The following is a 23,355-nucleotide window of genomic DNA, read 5'->3' as shown; positions in this document are numbered from 1 at the left end:
CTTAAAGTCAGCTTAGGAGAAGGAAAACAGCTTAATTTTGGCTTCTTTAGGTTATTATTAGGTTGTCATTATTCAATTATTCGAAAAAGATCTTTCATAAGGGATCATTTCACTTGAATTCAGTATGATGTCATTTTTTGGGCAACAATTATATGAATTTATAAAATGAATAACTTACCATCAGAAATAAACAGATTGCTTTTAGTTTAAAGCCTTATTCAGAGAATTAAGTGAAACTATAAAACTATTTTAGTTGTATTAAAAATATTGAGCAGGATTTTAATTATTTTGATTGTTTAGTTATTTAGTTACTTATTTTATATTGAACTGTGTGTTGTTCTGCAAAGTGAGACTAGGAATACAGATTTTGGCAAGCTTTTTTATTCTGTTTTTTATTCCTTCCCATAGATCGTCCAAAGCCTCCGTATCTCCTGATTGATTCGCGGCGCCTGGACGCCAGCAACCTGTTCGTGCCCGTGAAGGAGAACTCCGAGCTGAACCTGGCCTGCGTGAGCGAAGGAGGGAATCCGCGACCCACGCTCACCTGGGAGGTGCTCCTCAGTCCCGGCGTGGACAGACATGCCCAGAAGGTGTCCGCCGAAGTGCTGGAGCTGGAGGAGATCAAGGGCGAGAAGGTAAGCCACGATGGCAATGCATTGAGCTGTTCGAATCCGAGTGGGAATGGGATCCGTTAATGGGTATTGGAGTGCCGTGGAGTGGAGTGGAAAAACCACAGCTTCGCCGGCCGGCAAACACATTAGGTGTGGCTAACAGCGGCTACTGGCTCAAACAACAACGGCTCTTCCGGACGACTGGCTGAACTGGACTGGTGGACCCAGTTTGCGGTTGTGCCAAAATTTGTTTGTCTTGCACTCGAGCATAATGAAAAGCAGACATTTCGGTCGAGCAATGCAGGAGGAGCTCCCTCAGCTCTCTCTCTCGTAACACCCACTTGGCCCCCGCACTTCCACCTGTCAAGCACACACACTCACACACCCGTACACACACTCACACACATATACACCCAAAGGCAGTGTCTTGTGTGGACCCTAAATGCCACAAATTTGCGTGTTCGACTGGTCACAAACCTAACCTCACACCACCCACAAACGCCCCTTGATGATTGATTGAAAACTGTGCCAACAAAATGTCCATGCAAAAGCCACAGCGGGTGTTGGGTGGTTGTGGGTGGTGTGTGGAGTTTGCACAGAATACCATGAGGTGGGTGGCCTTGCCCTTGGACTTTAATTTAAATTAATGATGTCGCGCTGATAACAGGCCTGACTAATTGGCCTGTCCGTACAGCCGCCTGTCATTTGGCCCAATTTGCCAGTGTTTAGCATTAAATTTGAATGGGAATTTTATCGGGCTCCCCTTCCTTTGCCACTTTGCAGCTGGACAAGGATGGCTACAGGATCAACAGCGGGGCGAAGAGCGAGGCTCGATTGCCGGCGGTCTACAGGGCTCATCACAACGCTCGAATCCTGTGCGTCATGGAGCATCCCACGCTGAAAATCCGTCAGAACGCCTCTCTTCTCCTGGATGTGCAATGTGAGTTTGAATAAGTATCAGTATTTTTAAAAAATTCAAGGAATTAATATTTATATTTATTATTTTGAAAACAATTTTATCAGTATATCAATTTTAGCAATTATAATTTAAAAAGGTTTTTAATTTCCCTAAGGAAATATAACTTACTTTCCTAAAACAAGCTCCCCAACTAATCCTCATCACCAGAGTAATTCATCATCATTTCAACAGTATGAATTCCATTTTAATTATATATAAAAGACAAACCCAACTCAAAAAGAACTTCATAATTTACTAAGCCAAAAGCACCACCTGCCAGAAAGGACAAATGCTTCAGTGAGTCATCATGTTAAGGTCACAAAAACTTTTTAATAAAATCCAAACAGAGTGTGTATCTCACCCTGTTTAATTACTTCTCAAGGAGGGCAAAAAACGAGAGTGGAATGATGTAAATAAAAGTGAAAACCAAAAAGTAAATGTTGATTGAAAAGTTAAATTGCCAAAGTTAACACACGCCACAAGCCCGGCCAAGAGCCAAGAGGCTATGGCCAGAATCCCGAGCTGAGGGCGAGTTGGGAATCGGGCAGGGAATTCTCGTAGAACTGGCAACGAAAGTTATTATGCACCTGCAGTGAACAAATTCAGCGGAGCAACCGAAAGCAAAGGTGAAATTATATTAATTGAAACAGCAGAAAAAGGGAACGGAAAGGAAAACAAAATCAAATTGCAATGGAAATGGCCAAGAGGAAGCTGAAAAGAAAAGCGCGACAGTTGAGAAAAGGACGCCTACGTCCAATTGAAATGCAAGAAACAAAAGCGGCAGAGGAAAAAGGGGAATTAATGGAAAGTCGAGACCCGAGAGGATTGCTGGGCTCTCAATTAGCTTAAAAATAAGAAGGTGTTGGGGAAAAGAAAGAAATATTATCGGACAGTGCAGAGGTTTTCGTTGCTCAAGCAGCTGGAATTTATTGCAATTTAAACTTTAAAAACTAATTAAATACAAAGACTTAAAAAGGTGACAAGAACGAAATTAAACTGAGTTTAGGTACATTTCTTTATTTGCTATTTGCTAGTTTATCTCTACATTGTGCAGTTTAAATTGGTTGAATATCGGGTTGGCTGACCACGCCCCCAAATTGCTGGTCACTCAGTGGCCAGCTGGGATGATTCCATCCGCACAACAATGGAATCACTTTAAGGGAAGCCCCGCCAATCCCGTTTTGTGACCCACCGTTGGCGGTGGACAACACACACACCCATACACACACATGCCACTGGCAGCCACAACAAAACCGGGGAATAAAGATAGGAGTCCTGTGGGCACCGCAAAAGTGACGCAACATGGAATTGGGAGCTGATGCCAATGGATGGATGATCGGTCGATGAGGCGAGGCGACAATTGGAAGACTAGCACTAATTGGCAGCAAAAAGCCGCACACACGTTCTGGCCACGAGGACACCGGCCATCAGGACACCGGACATGAGGTCCTTGCCCCGAGGAGGGTCTCAATCAGCGCCAGGATCCGGGGACGGACCACAGTTATTTGCTTTATTAATGCCCGTGAAGCCGCATAATGCCCTGACAAATGCCCAGGTAGTGGAGATCCCATGAAAATGATTGGAAAATATAGAAAAGCCGTGTGGGATTTGCATAGCAGAGAGTCCTTGATGTTTCCCTATGTATGTAGGTGTGTTATGTTGTGTCTGCGTGTGTAAGTGATTGTGTGCGTGTGTGTGTGGGCTTTGGCTTTGGCCAGGCATGAAAATTGCAAAAACCGCAATAACAACAGCACAAGGCCTCAAACAATAATAACAGCAGCAACAAGAACAACCGCAACGTTTTCCGGGTTCAACACAAAAGAAGGAACAAGTTCGTCCTGATTCGTCCTGTTTTTCCTTTTATTATGCCCGCTCCCTTTTTTGCGCTCGTATAAATTAAAATGCACACACATGAGAGCATTTGCCCAGGCCATAGACATTGTTGCCGCATCCGAGTTCTCGTATCTGTATCTGTAATGGTTGCTGCGTTTAATTTGCGCATTTTTATGCAGACAGTTGACAGGCAAATCAAGGACATGGACAGGGATCACTGTGTCCCGAAATGCTCAACGCTGAACAATTTAAGCTGGGCGAAATGTGACTAGAGGACTCAAAGGAAAATGCTCGGGCTTCCATTTAAATTAGAGCTTCTCGGGCAAATATTTTTCTTTTAATTTGGGCAATTTGAGAAAATGTAGACACACTTACACACAAGGAATTCTTGAACTCTGGCAAAAAAATAATACGCCTAACCAGTTAAACAATTTTGCCAGGCTTTGTGGTGCCAATTTTAAGTCAACAAATTGATGGACCAGATACTATATATGTGTTTTCCCGCCCATTCATAAATATGTATGATGTCTGACGACTGACGACTGATGGCTGTCTGCCGGTCGTACGAATATCGACAGGATCCGAGGCTCTATTGAATAGTTTGGCAAACAACCGACAAACAAATTTCATTTGTCCCTTGGCATCTGCAGACCCATTCCGGGCGCCTAATCAAATTGTATTAGTTACAAAAGGCCACAAAGGCGACTGGTGCGCCGAAAAATTGAAAAGATTGAAATGAATGCAGCAGCAGAAGCAACAGCAACAGCAGCAGCAGCAGCAGCAGGCCCATTTGGATAGCATATTTTGGGCAGACCTGCCAAATGGCCAGCACTAATTAAAAAACATTTGATTTATGCCTATGAATATGCATTGAATTCGAGTGCAGATGTCTGCCTCGCCGAGGCGATCCCATTATTTACATTTACATTTAGATTTACATTTGTCGATGGCTTTTTGACATGCACTGAATGGATTTGTGATTGGCAGTTTGGGATTGAAATCGAAGTTGTATTTTGAATCGCATATCGAATTACTTTCGAACAAAGCGGAACGAGTTGTGAGCGGCCAAATAAAGAGAGCCGAATACGCCTAAATTGAAAACGTCGGTTTGCATTCACATCCGCTAACTAAGTAAAGTTCACGGCTAACTCCCGAATCAAATGCTTTATTGATTGACACTCGTGGCTCGCTGGTAATTGAATGCTGACAACATGAACTAAACATTTAATTATTATGTCAAAAGCAATTAGCGAAACCGATGACAAGTGTATGAATTGAAAATTGGGCTACCGCCAAATTAGATATTTTGAAAACAATACTAGCATTAGTGATCCCCTCATGTTTTGTCACAAAAATATGAAAACAAATCATAGAATTTATGTTTCAATATGACTACAAATTCTAAAGCCATTAAAGGCTTTTTGCTTGATTACAATTATCTCCCACAAACCGTGTGACAACTGACACATCCTCATTTAACTTTCGCCCAATACAAACAAGATCCGGCACTCCGAGCCTAACATTTGCATTTAGTTTAATTATAAAAGTTTTTCTTTCTTGCCGCCAGTTTGTACCCCTTCTTTTGAGTAATTTTTTAATTAAAAAACTATTTTGTTGATGTTGCCACAGTCTAGTCGGTGATAGCGCCGAAAATCTGCAGAGAAGTCAAGTCGCAATAACCATCTGTTCCCGTTGCAGACACGCCCTCCTTCGCCATTTCCCGCACACCTGGCTTCGGTTATCCACTCCGCGAGGGCATCGAAGTTAGCCTCAAGTGCGACGTCGACTCCAATCCTCCGAGCACTCCGCGCTGGCAGAAGGACGACGGTGACACGCCGGTAAGTTTGGCCGACTAGAAAGGGTGCACTGGAAAAAAGATATGGGAAATTATGAAGTCTGATTTGGATAAAAGTTTAAAGCAATAGTAATAAGAAAATATAAATACCATTTAAAAAGAGATTGCATACTTTACAACCATTTCAATTTTATTTAAATTACAAAACAACATTTACAAGTATTAAAATTAAAATGTTTAGATTTAAAACGACTTTTTATAGACTTTTATCCTTTATCCGAACTTTTAAGCATGATAAACATAATTCAACATATTTACAAGTCAAATCACAAATAAAATTAGGTTATATAAGTTCCCATCTATTTTTGGTCAGTGTGTTAAAAATGCGAAAAGCGGAAAAGTGGGGAAAAGCTTGGGGCCGACCGCGTGCATACGTAGGCCGCCCATTGGAAGTCGGCCTTTTGTGTGATTTTTGGCTGCGGAGCAAGTTTTAAATGGATTTTCGTGCAGTTGTCGCTACCTTGCGAAGTTTCAACTTGCTCCAAACTATTTGCCTTGCCTTAATTACCAAAAATTGTTTACGCATAACGAGCCAAACTCATTTCCCCCTCTTCCCTCTTCCCATTTCGCATTTCGCATTTTCCATTTCCCCGGCGAAAAAATGCTAACATTCCGATTTCCCGCTTCTCGATTATTGCAGGTGCCGCAAACGGGCGACGGCTTCCTCAACTTCACCTCGATAAGGCGGGAGCACTCCGGCTGGTACAAGTGCACGTCCCGGCACCTCAACTTCCAGTATTCCTCGATTGGCTATTACCTCAGCGTGCGATGTGAGTACTTTGCTTTCCCTCCAACCCTCCAACCCTCCTTTCGACCGGCTAAATCGTAAATTAGACCGCGTATGCGTGAAATTGCCTTAAAAATGGCGCGTGATAATATTTTGGCCATTAGTTTGTGCCTGTGAAATTACTTGTAACACCCCCAGAAAGCCATCGGAAAAAAAAACGGCGAACATTTTACGACACTCGCACATGGCGTTGAGGACAATATTCGGTGTGATTTTGTGATTTTTTCGGGGATGTTCGCGGCACTTTGGCGAGGCGCCTTGTGGCGCCACCCCATGTTGTATGCAAAATATGGCAAATTTCATTGGCATTGGCAGTGGCATTGACTGGCTGTCTGCCCCCCTTTCGCATTTCGGTCTACTATTTATGCTTACGCGCCATTTTGCTGTCAATATCTTCTCGTTTGCGGGTTGGGTTTTCTGGCACTTTATGTGCTCAACGCGTGTTAATGCTGGTAAATATTTTTATTGAATTTACTGCGCTGACAGGCGGCCTAAAAGCAGCCATCAAAGCGCCAAATCAAATTATATGGCTCGGGGAAAACTCATTTGAAGCCTCATTAGGCGGCAAATGCAATCGGAGAAGCTCAACGAATCGACGAGAACTGCACTGCGCACCGCGCCCCAAAATCCATCTTCGTTTTTCCTCCCAAAATTCGCGCACATCAATCATGGCCAAAAGGGAACGGAACGGCCCGACTAGAGGAATAAAATATTGGTAATAACAACTTGACAAAGTGTTGCCACTTTTTTATGCCGACGCAGAGATCGTCCCCGGGGAGAGATTTTTCCGCCACTCCTGACAGCCGCCTGTCGTTGCTCATTATGGGGAAAACAAATGCTTTATTAATAAAAACAAAAACGAAAAAGCGGGGGCCAAAAATAGAAGGCACACGAAAAGGCCAAGAAGTGACGGAGACGGCCGCTCCATCGACATTATCGATGATTGATGGGGGACGCGCCAGGAGGAAATCCAAAACGAAAACGAAAACGAAAAGTTTTCCTCCGCATTTTCCAGCGAAATCTAATTGTAAGAGACGCTGAGCTGGCAACATGTTAAGCACATAAATCAATTTGTAAAACGTTTTATCGAAGTCGAACTCCGGCCGAAGGGGAACGGCGGTACAAACTGCCGAAATGGCAAATCCAACTGGCAGCAGTCGGCATCTAAACCCCATTTGCGACAACAGGCGACCTTCCCCGATCCTATACTATACTATACTATACTATATATGTGGATGTGTACCACCTATAAGATATGGCTCGAACGAAGACACGACTCGCCTGTCATAAACTATAAAACAGCTGCCCGACCCATGATAAATGGCGGCTGGAGAAGATATTCGAGCGGCAGAATGGCACAAAATTTAAGTCGGAACACAAGAACCCAAAAATCCGAGGAAAAACAAAAAAGAATGAGAGAAAGAAACGAAACGAACTGATAAATCGCATTTAAGTGAGGGGAGTTACGTGAATCCCAAATCCCAGACAGACGTTTGAATGCGGGCTTAATTGCTGACGATATGTTTCCTCCTCCGAATCCGGCCATTGAGCTGGAAAATGGAGGCGAACCCAGGTAGCTAAGGAAGCAGAGGAGGAGGGAAAACTTTGCTGTCGACAACAAGCGGCGAGGACAACGCTGACAAACTGCAATGAAAAAGCAATCAGCGTTTCGCAGCCAAAAGCCGGGGAAACGGCGAAAAAATCGCGGGCGGAATGCGGAGGGCCCACAAAAGTAGGCAATTTGACGCAGTTGCTCAAAGTTTTCTGCGCCGGCCACTTTCGCGTGATTGATTTGCCCGTCTGGAGGCTTCGATGCTGTGGACCCGTGACTCTGAGCTGAGCACTCAGGAGTCAGGAATCAGGACACAGGACACGGCGAGCTTGTTAAAACGTCGCTAATTTGACACGTACGTCAACAGGAGCGGCGAGCGTGACGCCGAAGAGCAGGACTACCCCGAAGGGAGTCCTTCGAGAAGGACTTACCGTTCAGGTAAAAGCCAAAACCATTGACCAAAAGTTCTGTTTGCCAGCCTCATTAATGAGTTAAAGTTCTCATTGGGGCTAATTAATGTTGAGTGGCTTGCATGGCGTTCGCTCGAACAATGTGCAATTAGTGAAAGTTTCCCAAGTCGGGCAAAATGGCGAGCAGGTCCTTCATAAACTTCATATATCGTTTGCGTGGGCGAGACACAAGAGTTGGTTTAAACTCTGGAAAGCTTAGTGCTCTGACTTTGAATGTGCAGGAGATGTATGTTGAATTTTGCAATTTTAAGAAGGGATTAAATATAGGTACTGGCATAGTTTGTTAATTTATATTTGTGTTGCGAAATGTTAAGATAGAAAGGTTACTAAACTTCATTTTTAAAGATATTTGTTTTATTTTCTTGCCGTGATGGATATTATTTATTTTTTACGTCTCAGAATATGCAATATTGTTGAATTTAAGATCATCTGTTAGAATTATTTTTTTGCTGTACGGTTTTTATTATTACTAATTTTTATGTTATCAAAAATTTATCCAATCACATTCATGCTGCTCAGTTTGCCTCACAGGACCTTAGAAACCGAGCACTCCTTAATTCTCTAGGGTCACTTTTGCGGTTAACCCAGCGACCGAAATCCATGTGCAAATTGCATTCGCCTCGCACTCAACTAATTTGCCCAGCCAACTGTCAAGAAAATGCACCACCAGCAACATGCCACTGCCACAAGGACTCTGCCACAGTGTCAACCACTCGGGAGGAGAAACAAACAGAGGGCCACACGTCCCTTGAAGTGGAAGTGGGAAGTGGGAAGGAAGCGAGTCCCATTGGGGACAGGACATTCGAGTCCTGCCGAACCGAAGGCGAATTACAATAAAATTTAATTCTACACGCTATCGTAAGCATTTTCATTGCGAGCCATTTCTTACGCCCCAAACTCAGTCGATTGGCAGAGAGTCCTCGGCCATGTTATCCATTATCCTTTGTCATGCTGGTTATCGCGGTTTAACTTTATTGTTTTCCTCCCGTTTTTTTTCTTCTTTCGCTTATACCCTTAGCCTTATCCTCAGCGAGATGTCCCATGTCCTGCTGCTTGTGTCCTTTGGCCAACTTGAATTTTTGTGTTTATCGGCGCGCACGATTATTAGTTTTTTTGTTTGCTGCCTTTGTTTTTATTGCCGGCGATTATGTTTCGGTATGTGTCGAGGGTCCTTCTCGTCCTTCTGCAAAGATTTTCAATAAAATTTTATTTGTCGTTGCCCCAAATGAAACCGAAACTCATTTCGACTGGGTCCCTTCTTCTTTTTTGCCGAGCAACTTAAGGAAATATTAAAAACTCATTGCGTACAAATGTCTGGGAGTAAAGCATTTTTTATGGCCACAAAGTTTTCTCTTCGCCGCGATGGCATAAACGTAAATTTGTCGAGAGATTATCTTTTATGGATATGGGCCAAGACAAAGGATCTTCGCCCTACCAATTTGCAAATGAACCCCTCCATCTTCTGCATCTCGCATCCACTGCAATCATCTTCAATTTCAACTCATTGCAAATTAATCGCGTGTTCGCTGAAAGTCTTGCAAATTCTTAGGACTGCAGGGAGGGGAAAAAATTAAAATTTATAACCAAGACACAAATGCAATCACAGCAGCCGGAGTTTACTCGCTGCCGCTTCCGCTGGCTGTTTATGCAGCTTGTAAGTTAAGCTGATTGTTGCTTGCAACGATGATCATGATGATGATGATGAGGCTGCATCTCATCGGCCTCCTTCATATTCATGACTAACTACGAAGATGAAGAGCCGGCGGAAAAAATGCAAATTAATCTCGGGCTGGGAGCGGAGTGCTAATGAAAATTGCAAGCGGAAAAAAACTGCTGGAATACCCATCCGCTGGAAACTTAATTTTTCACCGTCGAGAGTGAAACTTTGCAGCGAGCTGAAGGATTTATGGATAACGCTCGGCCGTCAAGTTCACACTTTGGACAGGGTGAAAGGATGTGTCGACACATCGATACACTCTTTGAGGGTTCGGCGGCGGTGCTCATGGGATCCCTGAAACTGACAGGCCAACACCATCCACCCAGCAACCCAACAACCCAAGAACCCAGAACAACCAGACAACCGAACAACCAAACAGTTCTTGAAGGCGAAACGCCAACATGGCTGATGATGATGCGTTATGATTAATGGTTGGTGGCCAGAATCGGGCAAACTCTTCAGTCTGGAGCGGCATATTGATTCCCCCTGTTTGCACTATAGTGTTTGCTGTTTGCCCTTCATATTTGCCGTTGTTATGAGTTGGGATTTATTCGAGTGGGCCTCATCCCCGAAAGATGTGCGGTAAGAATCACTTTCCCCCATTTCCAGAGGCCTTTCTCTCTCAATCTCGTTCAGTGTCGCCATATGGGCGGTACTCGATGCCCATTTGTTTGCCTTTGTTTATTTGTTTTCCTCCGCTTTTCCGAACTTTGGTACAGAGAAGGGTGGGAGGACACTTTTATGAATGGCCATTCAGTAAAATATGCGTGAAACAAGTGCTAAAATTATGAATGTGAGTGTTCTGGGGTGGAAAAACTTGGAAAAATATTGAAGGAGTTTACTTTTTGGGGCGGAGAAACGAATCGATTTCTAAGTTGAGTACTTGCAGAAGGAGAGCGTTCAAATGTATCATTTGATAATGTTCTTTTGACTGTTCCTTCCCATACTCTTGCTCACTTCTTTATCGTTTAGCTACATAAAAAACAGCTACAACTGTATCAGTTGACATTTTAGGAATTCGTTTTAATAAGATGAGATTTTAAAGATAAAGGCACTGACAAAAAAAAATATAATAAAAAATATTTAAAGACAATATAGCAAATCTTCCATTTTACCTAATGATTTTTGAATTTTTTTGTATGGTGAAAGATTCCCTGCTAGCTTGGTTTTTTCAATGGATCCCCCATTTTCTTATGGCCAAAATTTTTAATTTTAATTTGCTAGACGTCAAGCTGGCATCTCACAGATATGAGCCAAATTGATGGCCAATTTCGGGGACTTTTCTCCGCCTGTTTAGACTTCAGACTCTCCCAGACCCTCAACCGCTCTTATCGCATCGCCTCGAAACACGCCGCCGGCTTTTGGGCAATGACAAATGTCTGTCAGTTGAGCCGGGACGAACTGAGCTCATTAGACATTTTCGCCGAGCCACCAAGACAGAGGGTTCTTATTTCTGTCAAAGCTGCACCAGAATACGAGTACTTCGCACTCGCACTCGCAGTCGTCGCCATCCCCGATCTCCTGCTGGCCATTGAAGTTGTCAATTTGAGCGACGCCGCCTTTGTCCGCCTTTGTGTTGGGCAATAAAAAATTTTATAACTACGTGATTTTGACTAAGTAACACGCCCTTTCATCCGAGGGGAGGACTTTTGCCATTGTCAGCAATAAAATCCTGTTCGAGGAGGGGAGCCTGCTGGCTGCCGGCTGATTGACATGCGACGAAGGGTCTCCAAAGGCGAAAGGAGCTTACAATTAATTGTGTCTCTCTTCCTCGCAGCGAAGACCCCTTTCCAAATCTCAGTTTTGGAACTTCGGGGGTTTCGCCTTCGATTAAAGTTGCTCCAAGGTTCGGCGGTAATTAGTAGTTTCTGTTAATTGTGCGGCTCTCTTTTGGGTCTGCTAATTTGCCGACTGCCCCGAAGGAGCGCTTCGAGGTGATTCTGGGGCTTCCCCTCCCCCTTCTCTTCAAACACTTTGTGGAGCCCGAAGGCCTTTGTCCCCCGGCGTAGCATTTTTTACCGCCAGGTCGCCACTTGGCAACTTATTGTCATGATATCCGGTGGCAGACAAAGGAGCGCTCCTCCTGGCCGCATACTTTTAGGCACATGTCAGGGCAAATTGTTATTTATACCGTAATATGAACGGCGCCATAAAGTACGCCGCACAAAGGACGACCTGAAATTTAAAGCCACCGCCGCTCCCCGCACAAGGCAAGTGGAAAATATGCGAGAGTGAGTGTGTTTGTGTGTGTGTGTGTGTTGGCCCCCCAACCCCATTCCCCGCCGCAAAATTAGAATGGAGCATCGTTATGGCCTCTTTCCGCCCCCGGAAACGAGCATAAAATATATGTATTTATGAATTTTGCGGCAAGGAAGATTGCAGCTCAGGCAATTTTCCAGCTAGCTGAGCACCGATTTTCACTTTTAGTTGGCATCAAAACGGAAGTGACAACTCATTGCGGAGTGACTCAGGTGTTCGCATCGCGTCAGCAATTTGTTGCTGGCTCTGTCATTGAAATATTGTCACATTTGACAATTGCCAACAGCCTTGGGATTTGCACAGAAAAAAATGGGATTATTCAATCCGCAATTCAATGCGAGTGCAGAGAAATGATTGTAGGAGATAACTTAACGCATAAAAGGCAGTCCCGAGTTACTTTTATAAACAAGTATTCTGTTTTATTCTCGGTGTACGCCACATGTGGTCTGAAGTTTGCAGCCCTAACTGACGGCTTCTGCTTTGTGTCCTTTATCTTTGCAGACGATTCGGTGGATGTGACCTCGGAGCCGGATGATCAGGATGTTTCCGTGGCAGCTGCCTCGCACAACCCCAACAAGGGGCAGCTGGAAGTGCAGCTGGGCGGCGCGGTAACCCTCCAGTGTCCTCAAGGTAAGAAAAAGCCGAAAGCCATCGGCCAACTAACAACTTCCCGTTGGCCAGAAACTTCAAAGAAAGTAAGCGGCTTTTGTGCCCGGCCAGAAGTGCCGAATTCGTGGGCCATTTAGAATGACAAATGTGTCTGGCCTGTAATTACATTTTACATTTTACTTTCGTTCAATCGAAGCCAGTCGTGGCCTTTTGTTCGGCTCTTCATTAATTAGCGCAATTGGAAATTAATTATGCGTGCAATTTACTTTGCTCACTTTCGGCCAAAATGCGAAGATAGACAAATGGCCCCGGCGTTCCGTGGGAGTGACGCGTCAATTAAAGAAATTAAAACTTGCGTGCCGCGTGTCCGTGGAAGTCAATTAATTAAATTATGCACTGGCTTTCATGTCGCACAACTCCCTCGTTTTAGGTTCCCTCGGCTGCTGGTCGCACTTGGACCCCATTTCGGCCCGGTTGCGTGGCCTTGGCTACGGCAGCAGCCAACCCACCGGCCAGTTCTCGCTGAAGGACGTCATGTACCAGGATGCCGGCATGTACAAGTGCGTGGGCCAATCGCCGACCAACAAGAAGAAGCTCGAGGTCCTGCAGAGCGTCACGGTCTCAGTGAAGGGTGAGTGGAACAAAAGATACCATCTAAAAATGGGGATAGAATTAATTGGAAAAGAGTGAGGCACAGTGGGAGTTGGCTAGGCTATTTAAATATGCCTTTCTTGGCTTCATAATAAATTGTTTTCAGTTATAAATTGTAAGTAAGTTTATCAAGTCATTGCTAAAATGTTTCCCATTCAAGAATTTTCTATAAAGCTTCTTCCAAGCTCAATTGCTTATTGAGAATAAATATTTTTATTAAATTCAATGTCATTTCCTTAATTTTCAACTCCCGAAAATAGGTGTCATTTTGATGGGTGAATACAAATAAAACCTAAATCTATATGCTGGTGGTAGTTTTCCAATTCATATTCTTCATGGTCTTTTGAGAGTTAGTCACACTTCTCGAAGATTTCCCAGGCCCCTGGTGACCCGGCAGGCCAATCAAAGAAGTGAAGCTGTACTACCAGAAAATTGGGTGTGGCCCAGTTTCAGTTGACTTTTTGGCGGGAATCGAGGGCTGAGCGGGGTTGTGATGGGTGGTTTTTCCAAATGGGTGGCTGCTCAGGTGACAGCGAGGAGTTAAAAACATTAAAAACTTTGACAGCAGTTTCGGGACACGGCAGAGCCAAGGAAAACAAATGAAAAGTTTTATTTTCTTGCTGTCAGAAGTTCGACATTTTACTTTGCATGTGATTTTCCCCAACAATTTCGACCTGTTCCCCGCTTTTGTGATATTATTTTTTATTTTTCTGATTTTTGTGTGTGTTCTTTTTGTTTTTGTGCTCTTTTATAGTCGGGCTTATCGCTCGTTCTCTTGTCGCATTGACACTTGTCAAAATCTTTGCCTGGGCGTGTGGAAAACGACGCATGATTGATGACATTGCGAAAGGCAATTCCAATCAGCTTGCGCACTTCCTCCAGACTCCCGACTGCCGACTGCCGACTCCTGCCAGATATTAAGTATACGACAAGTGTAAGGGAGTTTGAAGGCAGAAAAAATTGGAAATCATGCTGCCGGAAATTAAGGAAAATGCGTTTGCTTTGACTTCACATCACCTCCAGAGTTGTCTACTCCCAGCAAAGCGCATTAAGTTGTCTTGAGGCAAAAGCCAAGTGGACATTGAGACAATAAAACTTGCCAAGTGTTCAGGAAGCAGGAATAGGGATGGTGAAGGGGAAGGGCAAGGGGAAGAGGGAGGATGAAGGATAAGGGGCTTCTTTCAGGAGCAGGATGATTTGAGGACCTGGCCAAGCTTACCCTCGAGTGCAATCCAAACATGAAGCAGCTCAGCTCAGCTCACACAGTGGCTCCCAGATCTCCGGACCAACGAAGCCAAGCAATCAAACAAAGTCCTTGCCAGAGAGCATAGAGATCCTGGCAGTGGGCGGTGGGCGGTGGGCGGTGGGCTAGGGTGTTTTGCTACACGAAATGGAGACACTTATAATGCTCCCGCATGCAATTTCAAGGTAAGACAGTTTGTCATTAAAACTGCGAAATTGAGTGCTAGATAAACAAAATACGAGCCAGCCGGAGGATGTGGAAATTGGGGGGCGAATCTCAGGGAGTTCCGGATGGAGCAAGCGTGGCTGCTAACACTTAACGCAAATAAACAACAAGGAATGATGGGAATGGGTTTAGTCGAGGGAAGCGTGAAATAGTCATATTTATCAAGTGGCAGACGGCAAAAGGATTCCCAGGCTTCCAGTCAAAGACGACAGGATAACAGAGGAGCCAAAAGAGCGGGATGAATGCCGGGAAAAAAAACGTGGAGACATAGCAGCCATACAATAGATTAAATTCAGAGCCAGGCAGCAAAGAACGAGAAAAGTATTGTTCAGTTCGGAGTTCTCTGTGTATGTGTGTGTGTGTCTGAGCCAAGATTCCATGAGACGCTTTAGTTACTTCCACTATTTGTGTTTGCTTGTAAAATTAAACAAAATACAAGGAGCAACTGCTAAAAAGTTGTCCTCGCCCGTCTGCAAAGTTTCGCATTCCTTTCAAAAGAAAAGACAACACCAATAAAAATGTTGTATAATTTAAAGATTTTATAAAAATAATCTGTTTATTTTTTATATTTTAATATTATCCTTAACAGTAGACTTTTCTTCAACAAAAATTGATTATAATCTGCTTCCTATCAAAAAAAGGTATTCAAGTAAATGAAAACGCTTGAATTTTATTCAATGCAGCAGTAAAGGAAGAATAACTTGAGAGCCTTTGATGGCAAGCACCTAACCAATAGAACAGTATAATCGCTCCTCAAACCGTGAGCTGCACTGATTACCTGTCCATAATTACCAAGTCAAATGGAGAAGGCCAAAAAGCGATGACAAAGGGATTATTATGGCCTCAATCATTTGCTTCGTTGACATTTTTGATTAGTCCGAGCGGAGGAAGGGTGGACAATCTGGAGGGGAAAGCGGGGGGGGGCGATTGCAGGTCTCCATTATGCATATGAAAGTTTGTGCCCCCTTTTGTTTTCCTTGGCTCTCCTAATGAACTCGTGACTTAAAATTGCAGCCTGTGTTGCCTTTACGCTTCGTTTAAGCCAAGAAAAAAGGCTGGTGGTGGGCGGAAATTATGCAACAAATAAGAAGCAGGGAAGCTGAAACTGAAGCTGAAGCTGCTGCACCTACTTGCATATGCAGCTACTTGAGGAGCGGGCTGCGAGTAAAATAAATGTGCATATGAATTTTGAAGAAAGCCAAAGGATTCGCGGCGGCCCCAATGCAAAGTGCACTTACTTACCCACACACACACACACAAACGCACGGCGCCGGCGTATCTGTGTGGGCCAAAATTTATGCTTGTGTTAAAGTATAGTGCGTGTGCGGGGCAAAAAGTTTTGCAGCAAGAACTTGAGCAACAGCAGCTGCAAAAATGTTCAGCACTCACACAAATTAAATAACAATTTTCTCTCACAATTTCGCCATCTTTTTTTGGTTTCTTTTTGCCCTCGTTCGCTGTCGTTAACTTTATGTGGGCGTTTTCTTGTTGACAGTGTGTGTGTGTGTGTGCGTAAGTGTGTATGGGGGCGTGGCAAGCTCTGCATATGTTAACTGGCAGTTGGCGAAAGTAGCTCAGTAGTAGACTTTGCCTTCTCAGCAGTGTTTTTTGCTCCTTTTAATTCATTGGAGTTTTAAGTAATTTAAGCAAATGCAGCGAAAAGTTGTGCCAAAGTAGATTTTAATAAGGAGATTCCATAAAGTGGCGCGCACTAAAGGTTTATTTTAAATGAAACGTTTAGTATTAGGTCCCTTTGAACAAATATTATCCACACGACAAATAAATATTTAATCTTAGTGATTTCATTCTGATACTTGGCACCTTCCCAGCCCATAAAACATTCCCTTTGCGTAACGCCAAATTCCCTCTTAATGATTATTTGCGGAATTTTTATTACAAGACTGGCAGCCAGGGAACCAGAAACGAGATAGCTGCCTGAAGTACAATAAGTCCCAACTTCGGCCTGTTTTAATAAAAGCATCTGAGCGCATATTCCACGCTTAATTTAGAGCCAAGAAACGCGGCGGGGCCAACTCATCGCAACTCCCCTCGAGCGATGCGAGAACATAAATATTGCTTTATGCGCTGGCACACTCGACTCGACTCGACTCGACTCGAATCGCCCCTCGCTGTTTTGGCCATTCCGTTCCGTTCTTGGCCCTGTTTTATGCATGCTAATTTGTAATATGCATGTAGCTTGCTTTTGATCAACGCATGAGGAGGAAATATTTTCGCATTTCCCATTTTCCATGCGTAATTTTTCTTTTTGGCAAATTTGCTTTCGGAATTTGGCGCGTTTGCCAGCAAATATGGCTTTGTTTCTACTCATTAGGTTTTTGGGAGTTCGGGGTTGGCAATTTTTTTTTGGGGTTCCCTTTCATAAAATATGCGAGAGGATTTTTTTCGGTCCTCCCTTTGCCTTTCATTTGTGCCTCATTTAAATGGCAATTTATTGCGTACTGCGACAAGGCTTTAAAGGCAGCCAGGAATTTTCACAGCAGCTGCGCTAAATTGCATGTTAAACGCTTCGCAGCCCCACCCTAAAAAAAAGCGATCTTGAGCATTAGATAAACGTTTTTGAAATGGCTTCGCCGAGGGTTGAAATGAATTAAAAACTTCAAAGTCTGACAATAAGGAAACCCAGGGGAATCTCTGGTAAATTGGTAAATAGTTTAACCACGGACCGAGAAATACTTTGAAGTATGATTTGGGATTTGAGAACAATTTGATTTCAGCTTACAATTTGCTGGAAAAGCCTCCACTTCGATTTCCAATTGATTTGCTGGGCAAATATACGAACTTTTCCTAATTATAAGCAAGCCAAATGGCTCAGTTTCCTGCTCACAAAGGGGATGTGCATTCGAAATAGTTTCCCTGGAATTGCCAAAGAAAAACATTTGCCCGAATGCAATGCCAAAAGTTTTCCCACTCATTACTGTCGTCCTTGCTCCGTACTGTCAACAGTTTTGTGTCCTTTTCGGTGTGTGTTGTCTTTTGCACAGGACGCACTCAAGCATTAATTTTTACGCTTCAATTTTCCTACAAAACACACACACATACACACACTCACAGTTGGAGCCAAAAAATTGTTGACTAAATTATAATTTTCCATATGTGTTGCCGGCTCTATTCCAATCTTTCTGTGTGTGTGTGTGTGTGTGTGTGTGGGTGGCTGTCTGGAGTCGTTAGTTAAAATATGAAGTCAGAAACTTGTCATCAAAAACACCCCGGGAAGCTAAAAAATGGCTGCCAAGGCTGTGTGTAAAAACTTTTCAGACAGTTGCAGAAATCATTTTTGGCCATTTCCAGAAGCGAGAGCGAACGAGACATGCAAATTGTGAAAGAGATGGCTACTGCAGTGCTGCCAATTCGTCCTTTTTCGGACAGATATCATCCTTGGCGAAAGGATTGTCCGAAAAACTATTCGTGGTTATAGGTTTCTCATGGGAAATATTTTTTAAAAATATAAAAAAACCAATATTTGGGAGTTCAACTATTAAGTTATTTAACTAACTATTATTAAACAATTTGTGTCACTCAAATCTGACATATACAAGGAATAGAAAATCGTCTTGACTTCGAAGCCCTTTTTTATATTAGGGTATTTACTTGAAAATAATACTTACATTTTATATATTTATTCCTGTAGAGCTATGATCTTAAAAACTTGTTATCCTTGTCCCAATTTTTGCTCTAGGTTGACCATCTGCTTCTGTTTCTGAAACGGCTAGTTGTCAGCACTGGTGCGGTAACTTTTGTGGGGATCTCGGGCTGCCTGCAGCTGCAGCGGAAATGAGCTGAAAAAGTTGTGCAAATAGACGCCACCAGACGTCGCAATGTCGCCGGCGGTCCAGTCGACCAACACCCCTTCCTCACCAGCTCCCTCTTCTGTTTTTCGTACCCCACAGGATGCGAGCAGTAAAACAAACTGACAGGCTTGTGTGTGACCTCTCGCAGGGAGCAAAATCAAGACTAATTCCCGCCACTTGACCAATTCGCACTTCGTCTGCTCGCAAAATATTAGCAAAATGCAGTTGATTTCCGTGCTCGAGCATGCAAATTCCGCGCCACAAGACGTCGAGTGTTGCCAGCGGGTGAAGATTGCCTGGTGGGTTGGCATGTAGTCAACCCCTTTGCGAAATTCCGGCCATCCTGCCACCAATTGTGCCCCGCGGCAGCCGCATTTGCTGGTTTTGCACCGAACTAATAACGCGGCTGCTGAGAGCGGCAACTGAAATGAGTTGAGTTGGGATGAGTTGAGTTGAGTTGCGATCTATAAGGATGTCGGACCCCCGCCAGTTGGCCTCAAGTGGATTAGGGCAGGAGGAAAGCACCAATTACCGCGGCTGGGCTCTGATCTTAATGGGTTGAGCAGACAGAACTAGTTGGATTTTAATGCCTCATTAGAGTTGTCAAACGGGTGTTTCCCCTCCCCCAAAAATCCTCTGTTTCCATCGGATAATGAGCTGTCCACGCGGGTTTTTTGGGGTCGGTCGGTCAACGGCCCGGCAAATAACTCAAATGCATATTTTAATTGCATTTCACTGGGCAGGAAGTGCATATAAAAATGTCGGACATTGTGCGCAGCGTGGAAAGTAATTAAACGCCGTCGCCGCAAAGCTAATAAAAATGTCAAATGTCAGACGATAAAGCATAGGCCTGCCACACGCACACCCACACGCACGGCCAATATAGTCCCACCGTTTTCTGGGGGGCGGCGAGGGAAGGCGGGGGGCGTGTCTGGTTGGCATTCGCCATAACCGCAAACATTGGCACCGTTTGCCACTGGACACGCAATTTTATCAGGCGCCTACGTAAATATGGGGGCAACCGAGAGGTCCTGGCGCCAGGTGCGGTTGATTTTCGGGGGGCAGATTGGGGGGTTTGAAGTCCTCCCTGGGGTCCTTTAACCCCTTGGCCCCTGGTCACTGGTTCTGCGTCCTCTCGCCTTGACAAACTGAATTGAACGTTCCGTTTCATAAAGCCAGCTCTCCGGTTCGAATTTTTGAAATATTTTCGGTAGAAGTGCCTTAATTTGAACTAAAAGCTGGCAGGCTAGAAAAAACACTGTGTCATAAATTGTTCAGGATTTGATTTATATTGGGAAAGGTTTATCGGAGATTTTGGGTCTGTTTGGGTACTGCATGCGTAAGCCTTTGGAATTTTTAATTAGGAAACCAGTTTTAGGCTTAAAATGTTATTCAGGAAAGTTCAAAACGAGTCCATCATTAAATTTTGAAAAGCATTTCTTGGTCTGTTAGATGTTTTGCCACCTGATTTCAAAGATAGGTAAAGTTTAAAATCTTGCCATTTAAGTTATAAAGTATATAGACCACTTCGGATATTTTTTTCCAAATTTAGTTAACAGCAGTTTGCAAACACTTTTAATTCCCTTTTACTGCTGAAAAGCTACAACTGTTTGGCAAACACTGACAGTTCCCTTTTAGTAAGTAATCACTAAGTGAACGTTCGATTCCATCAACTTTGTCATTCCCCTCGACTTCACTTTCGTCTTGTTCGACCATAATTCTGTGTGTTTACCAACATCACTTAAAAGTTTTCTGACATCTCACTTTCACGGCCCAACGTAAGCAAACAAAAAATGCAAAAATTTATTAAATTTACAAGTGGCAGGTAGCCTGGAAAATAGAGCGGGCTGCCGAAGAAGGAGCAAGGACCAACCAGGAGCAAAGAGTCCTGGCAACTTGCAAGTTGGCAAACGGCAGGACAGAGCCGGGCCAAAAACCGAAAACTTTAAGTGGCACATGTGAAGCGATTTTTGGCAACTTGTGCAATTTGCAATAGCTGCAGGGGGAGAAACGGGGGACTGTCTCAAATTGGGTTGCTGTTTCATGCGAAGCTGTTCATTCAAAGTTCGGTTCTATGCTTACACACACACACCAGCACACACACACTAGCACACACTAACGTTCATCTGGATGGCAAAGTTTGCCGGTCCCGGGCAAAGTATCTACGTATCCGCATATCTGCAAGTTGCAATCTTGCTGCCAGGCAAAAGTTGCCAACCAGCCACTCATTTGATATTGAAAGTGAAAGAGCATATTTAAATACGTAAACTACGGCGGGGTTCGAGGGTATCCTGCATTCAGCTTTACATGCTAGCTTAATTTGTGTTGACAACGTTGCCAGCCATGGAAGCGCGCTTTGTAAATTTTCAAGATTTGGGTTAGAGATATTTACACGACTAGGCAAGCACTAACACACACACTCAAACACACACACACATGGAGAGAAAGAATCTGAAAGGGGCAGAGAGAGAAAAGATAACCCTGATATAACCAGAGCTGCACTCAACCGGCACCATATACGAGTATATCTATCAATCTCTGTCCTTTCGCCACTTAAAGGTCATCGCAGCATCAAAGTTTGTTTGGCCACTTTTTATGGCCCAATTCTCCTCTTTCGGATTTTCTAGAGCACCGCATTTGTCCCCGAGCAATTGACTTTGAAGTCGACATACTCGAAGGGATTTCAATTAGGAAAAGTAATCTATGCTAAAGGTGTGCTCAACAAGGATCCTTATGGTTGCACAGAAAACAAAGAAAGCGACTGAAATAAAGTAAGCTACTTATGATTATAAACATAGAAGTGGGAGAACCTCTTAAATGGAATGGCCAACAATATTTTATAAAAATGGTTTTAACCCCCAAAAATAAGGCAAACAATAAGGCAGCAAACAGCTGAAAGTTGTTGATTTAAGTAAATGCTTTTTATGCTATATATATTTTACTTTCTCTGTAAGCCCAAGTCACTTCCATTTAAAATTCTCACCGCCGCAAGGCAGCGCGTCTTAAAATCGCCCAAAGAACGCGTGCCTCGACTTTCAAAACCAGAGCAAACCACGCAAACACCAGATTACTCGGCAAAGTTTGGCAACCTTTTGGCTAAATACAAGCGACACTGTTACTCCCTCAGCCCCTCATTAATTTTTGATCAGCTTAGGCTGGGCCGAAAAGTTCGAGGAAACTTAAGATAAATGTTGAAAAGCCTCGGACCGGGTCCAAAGTCGCATCCTTCAGTGGGTTAACTTGTCATCGCGATAATCAATAATTCAGTAACCACCTCGGCGACAATAAATTCAATTAAAAGCGCCCAAAGGTGGAGCCTGTACAATTGGCAATTGGCAAGTGACAAATGGCGAACTAAAAGCAAAAACAACCCGCTAATCCCTCTTTGATTGCTCAGCCCGGGCACGTAATTTCAATTTGAGCCTCGGACCCGTTTGTTGTTTGGTTTGGCTTTGTTTTGTTTCACCAACGCCCGGCAATGATTTCGGTACACAACGAGCCGTGTTGGTTGGTAATTTTATTTGCAGCTTTTTGCATTAAGTGCACACAATGTTTATTAATTATTCACGAGCAAAACATGGAAGGCTCCGTGGACTGCCAACTCCCCGCCTTCCTCCGACCCTTACCCTCATCCATATCCGGATCCGGATCCAGGTCCACTCCGTACTGCTTGCTCCTCGGGCAGCCGTTGCATAATTGAATATTATGATTGTTATTTTCACTTGCTGCCTGTCGGATTGCTGTTATCTTAGCGTTTACCACCCGCGCCCCTTCCGTCGAGCCCTGCATACTTAATAACATTCGCCGGACTCTCAGCCGGAATTTAAGGCGAAGTCGGAGTTGTTGGAGTCGGAATCCTGGCCCCACGGGCATGTTTGCCAAGCTGTTTAGGTCTTCTGGCGCCGCTCACCTGTAATTGCTGGCTCTAATCTGAACGACTTCGCCATTTCCTTGGCATTTTGGCACTTGCAATTGCCCATTAAATTAATATCCAGGGAGAAGGCTTTTGAATCAAAGGCTTTTAATTTACAACCAAATAGGAGAATACGTAGTGTTGGTATTGCTATAAAAGCAGCTCAGTATGATTTAAAAAACTTAGAATGTGAATACGGTCAACTAATTCTCATTAGCTTAAAGCTAACATGTGTGCTTGTTTAAATAATTATTTTGCACTCCCATTTAGAAGCCAATTTCTGGAACAAGTTCCTTTTCCGTGCTTGCGACCATTCAAAAGTGTTGGTAAATTCGGCTGGCTTAATGTAATTACATGTTGCTTTGGTCCATTGCCCGAAGAGTTGCTTTGGCGGTTCCTTTTTCGACGTTAGCCCAATGAAATTTGCATGTTTTTGCCCACTTTCGGGCACTAGACAACTTTTCCTGCCAGCATTTACAGCTGCAACAGCTGAAAATAAATATTTAAACAATAACAGCAACTTTGCATGTTCTACAATTGTTGCAACAACAATGGAAAACGGGAAAAGGGGAGCGGACGCAGCGAAGTCCTGCAGTCCAAAATAATAAAGTTTTACGGCTGAAAATTACTCAATTCCCGTTGCCCGAAAAAGTTAACTTAATTTTTCGTAGTTGCCTTTTGTGCGAAAACTTTGCGAAGAGGTAAGGCAGCCATCAACAACAAGAGGGAAAAGCGTTTTACAACACTTTGGCCGAGGAGTGGTGGATGCTATTTGGAGCTCAGGATGCTTTTTGGAGCTCAGGACCTCGCCCCGTTGATTGCACGTCCGCGAAAGCTGTTGTCCTTTTTCACCCGTCACTGCA

General features: G+C 43.8%; 1 protein-coding gene across 3 annotated transcripts in view; it reads left to right on the top strand.

Moving 5' to 3' along the window:
- LOC108094853 (irregular chiasm C-roughest protein) overlaps positions 1-23,355 on the top strand; it is a 123,977-nt gene that overhangs the window by 95,372 nt on the left and 5,250 nt on the right. For all 3 annotated transcript variants that reach the window (XM_017195660.2, XM_017195661.2, XM_017195662.2), the window contains 6 exons: positions 409-635; positions 1,395-1,551; positions 5,101-5,240; positions 5,898-6,027; positions 12,544-12,672; positions 13,082-13,282. In XM_017195660.2, coding sequence (XP_017051149.1) covers positions 409-635; positions 1,395-1,551; positions 5,101-5,240; positions 5,898-6,027; positions 12,544-12,672; positions 13,082-13,282 — 984 coding nt within the window. The remainder of the gene's footprint in view (positions 1-408; positions 636-1,394; positions 1,552-5,100; positions 5,241-5,897; positions 6,028-12,543; positions 12,673-13,081; positions 13,283-23,355) is intronic.

The sequence above is a fragment of the Drosophila ficusphila genome, unplaced genomic scaffold, assembly GCF_018152265.1.
Source record: "Drosophila ficusphila isolate 14025-0441.05 unplaced genomic scaffold, ASM1815226v1 contig_414, whole genome shotgun sequence".
Lineage (NCBI taxonomy): Eukaryota > Metazoa > Arthropoda > Insecta > Diptera > Drosophilidae > Drosophila > Drosophila ficusphila.
This window is presented reverse-complemented; position numbering and strand designations above follow the sequence as displayed.